Source organism: Ornithorhynchus anatinus, chromosome 7, assembly GCF_004115215.2.
Source record: "Ornithorhynchus anatinus isolate Pmale09 chromosome 7, mOrnAna1.pri.v4, whole genome shotgun sequence".
NCBI classification, from domain to species: domain Eukaryota; kingdom Metazoa; phylum Chordata; class Mammalia; order Monotremata; family Ornithorhynchidae; genus Ornithorhynchus; species Ornithorhynchus anatinus.
In genome coordinates, this window is record NC_041734.1 from 63652278 (window position 1) to 63658277 (window position 6000).

At 42.0% G+C, this 6000-nt stretch overlaps 1 protein-coding gene across 1 annotated transcript in view; it reads left to right on the forward strand.

Moving 5' to 3' along the window:
• Positions 1 to 5304, forward strand: part of LOC114813132 (C4b-binding protein alpha chain-like) — a 67966-nt gene extending 62662 nt beyond the window's left edge. Inside the window, exon 14 of the mRNA XM_029068190.2 lies at positions 4600 to 5304. Coding sequence (XP_028924023.1) covers positions 4600 to 4664 — 65 coding nt within the window. The 3' untranslated portion in view covers positions 4665 to 5304. The remainder of the gene's footprint in view (positions 1 to 4599) is intronic.
• The last annotated feature ends 696 nt before the right edge of the window (positions 5305 to 6000 follow it).

Below are 6000 nucleotides of genomic sequence, written 5' to 3' on the forward strand. Positions count from 1 at the left end.
TTTGTATTAATGTCTGTCACCCCATCTAGGCTGTAAGGTCACTGTGGGCAGGGAATTTGTCTGTTCATTATTATTACTGTACTCTCCCAGCACTTAGTACAGTGGTCTGCACACAATAAGCACTCACTAAAGATAATAGAAAAAATGTGAGGCAGGGACTGTGTCCATCCTATTATTTTGTATCCAATACTACTACTAATAATAATGATAATGATGGTATTTGTTAAGCACTTACTATGTGCCAGACACTGTACTAAGTCCTGGGGTGGATACCAGCAAATCAGATGGGACACAGTCTCAATTGATCTATTGAGGAAGGCATGAAATGTCCCCCAGCCTGATCTGGAGCTTAGGTGGGGCATGAAAGCTCATGCCTTTGTCCCAGAGTTCTGCTGGGGAGAGAGAAGGCCTTTCCTTGGACCTGGAACATAAGAGAGATGTCCCAGGACCATCCCCCAGAGCAACTGTGGAAGAGAGACAAGCCAATGTCTGCTCTTATCTGAAGCCAGAACTTGGGGCAGGTCTGATTTCAGCCATGACCCTCTTTCAAAGCCCCCATATTCACCCAATCACCAAATCCTCATTGTTTTCCCATCCATAGTATTTCCAGAATCTGCTCCTTTCTCTCCATCCTTACAGCCAATACACTAGTCCAGGCACTTGCCTTATCTCGGCTTGACGGCTGTGTTAGCCTCCTCACTGACTTCCCTGCCTCCAGCCTTTCCCCACTCCAGACCATATATCCCCTCAGAGATACATAGTAAAGCAGCTTAGCTTAGTGGATGGAGTATGAGAGACCTCCGTTCTCCCGATCTTTAAAGCCCTTTGGAAATCACATCTCCATGAGGATGCCTTCCCTGATTGATTTCTTATCTCCCAAATTTGTATTCCCACAACCACCATTTCGCCACCTCCTTGGCCACCTCAGTACTACTCAACCCCTCCACTCTCATCCCCACATATTACATCCTCCTACTTGTAATTTCTTTTTAGTGTCCATCTCCTTCATGAATTCCTTGAGAGACGGATCCTACCTACTAATTCTACTGTACTTTTCCAAGGCTTTGTACTTGTTAGCTATTTCATAAGTACTATCAATTGATTAGTTAATTGATTGATTGGAGAGAACCTAGGGCCCCCCAATACTCTAAGTGAAGAGGAGTTAGCTGGGAATGGTGGGGTGAGAAGTCAGCCATCTTGCAAGTCCATTTTCTGCTGGCCCTCATCTGCAGCTAAGAAAGTCTTGGGGGGTCAAAGTTAATGACTTTTGTTCCAGGTTCCAATTCTAGAAGGGCTATTGTCATTTCTTCGGCTCCCAGAAATTGAGGTTTATGGCCCACTGTAATTGGTTTCTGCTGTTCTCATAATTCACATTTGGCCCTTGCTATCATTTCTGATTTAATCGTACACTGTCATAGTAAATTTTGAGTCTTTATTTATGTAAATTGTTTTTTTCTTCCTAAATGATAGCTATTGAGTTTCAGTTGAGCTCGTACACACTGCTCCGGTTAGGTCATTTTGAAGTCTTCAGGAAGTTCTCCCTTAACCTGTGTTTTCACTGTGCACTTGGATAGAATGCATTGACAGAGGTAGGGAATACTCTTCTGACCATGTGCATCCATCTGAGTATGATGCAGCGGGACATTGGAAGAGGCGGTTATATGTGTGAGTGCATTGTCCGACACGGGGAGAGTTCTACGGTATGAGAATTCTGTAACGTGGGGTCCCTCAAAAGCACAACCCCCGTTATGGGAAATCCGATATCCTCGACTCATCTCTGGGAAGCGACATGGCCTAGTGGAAAGAGCATGGGCCTGGTGGGGGGGTCAAAGGTCCTGCGTTCTAATCCCAGCTCCCAGGTGTGTGGTATGATTTTGGGCAAGTCACGTCATTTCTGTGTGCTTCAGTTCCCTTAACTGCAAAATGAGGATTCAAATACCTGTTTTTCCTCCTACTTAGACTGTGAGCCCCATGTAGGACCTGATTATCTTGTATCTACCCCAGAGCTTAGTATAGTGAGTGACACCTAGTAAGCACTTAACCAATACCATTATGATTATGATTATGATTATTATCAATGTTATTTCTCTCTTTCAACCCACATATTCAGTTTGTCACCAAATTCTGTCAGCTATACCTTCACATTTCTAGAATCTCCCCTTTTCTCTCCTTCTAAACTTGACCACTCCGATCCTAGTATTTATCCTATCTGTTGCATCAGCCTCTTCACTGACTCCCTGCCTCCTGTCTCTCCCTTCTTTAGTTCACTCTGTTGCTCAGATCATTTTTCTAAAAAAAAGTTCTGCCCTTGTCTCCCCACTCCTCAAAAGCCTCCAGTGATTTTTCTAAGTGGAAAGAGCCCAGGCTTGGGAGTCAGAGGTCGTGGGTTCTAATCCCAGCTCTGCCACTTGTCAGTTGTGTGACTTTGGGCAAGTCACTTAACTTCTCTGTGCCTCAGTTACCTCATCTGGAAAATGGAGATTAAGACTGTGAGCCCCACATGGGACAACCTAATTACCTTTTATCTACCCCAGCCTTTAGAAAAGTGCTTGGCACATAGTAAGCACTTAACAAATACCATCATCATCATTATTATTATTATCCACCACCACATCAATCAGAAGCTCCTTAATATCTGCTCTAAGACACTGAGCCAGCTCTCCCCTCCTACCTTACCTTACTGATCTCCAACAACCCAACTCTCCCCTAACTCTAACATACTCACTGTACCTTGATCTTGTCTAAATCTCCAGTGATCCTTTGTCCATATCCTCTCTCTGGCCTGGAGTTCGCTTCTTCTATAGATCCGACCCACCACCTCTCTCCTCACTTTCACAGCCCTCCTTAAATCACATCTCCAAGAAGACTTGCCTGACTAATTCCTTATTTCCCCAACCAATTCACCTTCCCTTCTATGTCCCCGATGCCCTTGGCTCTGTACCCCTTGTGCCCCAGCCCCACAGCATCTACATACATATTCTTAACGCTGGGCCATTTCCACTATCCGTAATTGATTTTAACATCCATTTCCCCCTCTAGTATGTACGCTCCTTGAAGGAAGGGATTACATCTAATTATTGTAGTCTCCCAAGTGCTAAGTAAAGCGCTCTGCACACAGTGAATGTTCAGTAATTGCGATTGATTGGTGCCATCCAAGAATGTAGTGATTATATTGTTCCCTCTTTCTTCGTGTCAATGATCATAAAAATATTAAATAGCCTTCAGTCAGTGAAATCCTTTTTTAGCATAGCTTCCAATTGCCTGCTCTGTTCACTGATGAGAAACTGTGTATTTTAATATCTTCTTCTTTGTTGTTCAGTATGGCTTAATAGGTGTTGCTGATGAAAATCTTCCAGAAGCCAAATCTGACACCTTGTAGCAAGGCCGATGGCTTCATCCACGCTTGGAAAAGGCAGCCCTTTGGTTTTGTAGGCTTTTAGGTTGCTTTAAAACTTGACACATATTGATGCTATATGCACTCTACTAATCTGCTCAAATATTCTCTTTTTATTAAGACTTTTAACACCTGGTCTCAATTTTCACATCTGAATTCACTTGATCATTTTCCTTTCACATGTCTCTCTAATTGGGAAGTACGGTATCACCATAAAACTTGAAATCAAACACAGTAACACTATTGGAAGCATTGGGAAAAGCATTTTTTTCATCCAGGTTCACTGCCATGGAAAGCGATTCTGGGTCATTTCTTACATTTAGGGATGCTTTCATTAAATGAACCCTCTTGATTCCCAATGAGAAGCTTAAGTAATGCCATGTGCGAAGCTGATGCGCTAATGTGAAAAAACTGGGAATAAGAACAACATCTGGGCAGGGACTGTCTCTATCTGTTACTGATTTGTACATTCCAAGCGCTTAGTACATTGCTCTGCACAAAGTAATCGCTCAATAAATACTATTGAATGAATGAATGAATGAATTTAAAGCTGCTATGGAGCAAGAAACTGTACTCTACTGATCTCAAAAATCTGGACATCTTTTACTTAGCCCATTTCATAAAACCATCTTAAGATTAGTTTGTTGGTCCTCTCGTCATTCCTTGAGTTTGCCCCATGTGTCATGAGAAAAATAGCAGGTAGGAAGGGGTATCGATTTATCAATTTTATATTCTCCAACCTCTTCCTTTGAAGGGTTTGTGGTTAGAAAACTTCTTTTCCATGGTCCTCTATGGGCCTTACTTTGATTTGCTCACAATGTAATATCCACCATGTTGGAATATTCTGAAATAGATCACAGCCAGAATGGACCTGGGAGTCCGAAGGATCTCAGTTCTAATTCCTGTTCTGCCACTTGTTTGCTGGGTGACCTTGATCAAGTCACTTAACTTCATTGTGCCTCATTTCCCTCCTCTGTGAAATGGGGATTAAGACTGAGGGACATAGATTGTGTCTAACCCATTAACTTGTATCTGCCCAGTGCTTAGTACAGTGCCTGGCATATAGTAAATTCTCAACAAATACCTTAAAAAAAAGTGCCTACAGGATGTGCTTAAGTGTTAACTTTCCCTTTGATTAATATTTTATTTTGTCTCTATTATTTTCCCTCATGTATTCCTTTTTTCTTTTCCTTTAACTTTTGCAGGGCATATTTGTCTAACTTTGGCAATGCTGATACTGACATTTGTAACGGCTGGCGAATTGAATTAAGCAGAAGAAAAGTTAATATTAAGGGAATACTTACAGTTGCAGTGAATGTTTTCAATTCAATCAGCTTTCTAATGAGAGTAGTCACTTTCACCAAAGCCGCTCCTCGATGAACTGTGCTAGGACTGCTTAGAACTCGCCTGAAGAAAGTAAGGCAGAAATGGATTTCTACAACAGGTGTTGATTTGTGTATTTTTGAAACAAGTTCTGTAAGTAGCTCACTTCACTGAAAGTGAAGCCCTCGTGATGTCTAAGACTGCTTGCCCTACCAACCTGCGGTTACAGTCTGGGTTTCCAGTAAAGTATTCAAAAATCATTTTCTAGGCTTAGCAAAGAAACAATCCTGTGAACTGTGATGTTTCTCCTTTCTTCTTCACTGAAGTTTTAAGGCCAATTTTCTAAGAATCCACTGCCATGAAATGATTTCTGAGCAACAACCTCATTTAATTTATGTTAAAATGTGGTTAAGAAGCAGATGAAATGAGTCAAGACCACTCCAAAGCCTGAAGACATGGAGGAAAAAGATAAAGAAGAACAAACAGTCTCTGATAGGAAAATAGTCTGCAAGCAATGTTTGACATGTCACTTTTCATTTGATCTTTGATTTAAATGAGTTGGCCAAGTAAAGTGTTGTGAGCATGTATTGGTTTTTGTTTTCTGTGGAATTCACTGTAAGTACTATTAAGATTGGCTTACCAATTTGGAACAGACAGAGCCAAATTTTCCTGATGACGAATGATGCTTCCCCTGAGAGCTGGGGTTGCTTCTTTCATTCTTTTATTCATTCATTCATTCAGTGTTTATTTATTGAGGGCTTACAGTCTGCAGAGCATTGTACTAAGCATTTGGGAGAGTGCAGTAGAACAATAAATATATTCCCTGCCCACAGCGACCTTACAGTCTAGAGGGGAGACAGTCCTTTAATATAAATAAATAAATTACAGATATGTACATAAGTTCTGTGGTGCTGCGAGAGGGGATGAATAAAGGGAGCAAGTTAGGGTGACACGGAAAGGAGTGGGATAAGAGGAAAGGAAGGCTTAGTCAGGTCAGGCCTCTTGGAGGAGATATGCCTTCAATAAGGCTTTGAATGTAGGGGGGAGAGTAATGGCCTGTTGGATTTGAAGAGGGAGTATGTTTCAGGGCAGAGGGAGGATGTGGGTGAGGGGTCGGAGGCGAGACAGACGAGATTGAGGTACAGTGAGAAGGTTAGCAGTAGGGGAGCGAGTTTCTGTCTCCTTCGTTCACCCTATCTCCCTCCTAGTTGTCCAAGATTGTTATAAATTGGGCGAAGTAGTGTGAGTAGGTTGGCTTTAGAGGAGTGAAGTATGTGGGCTAG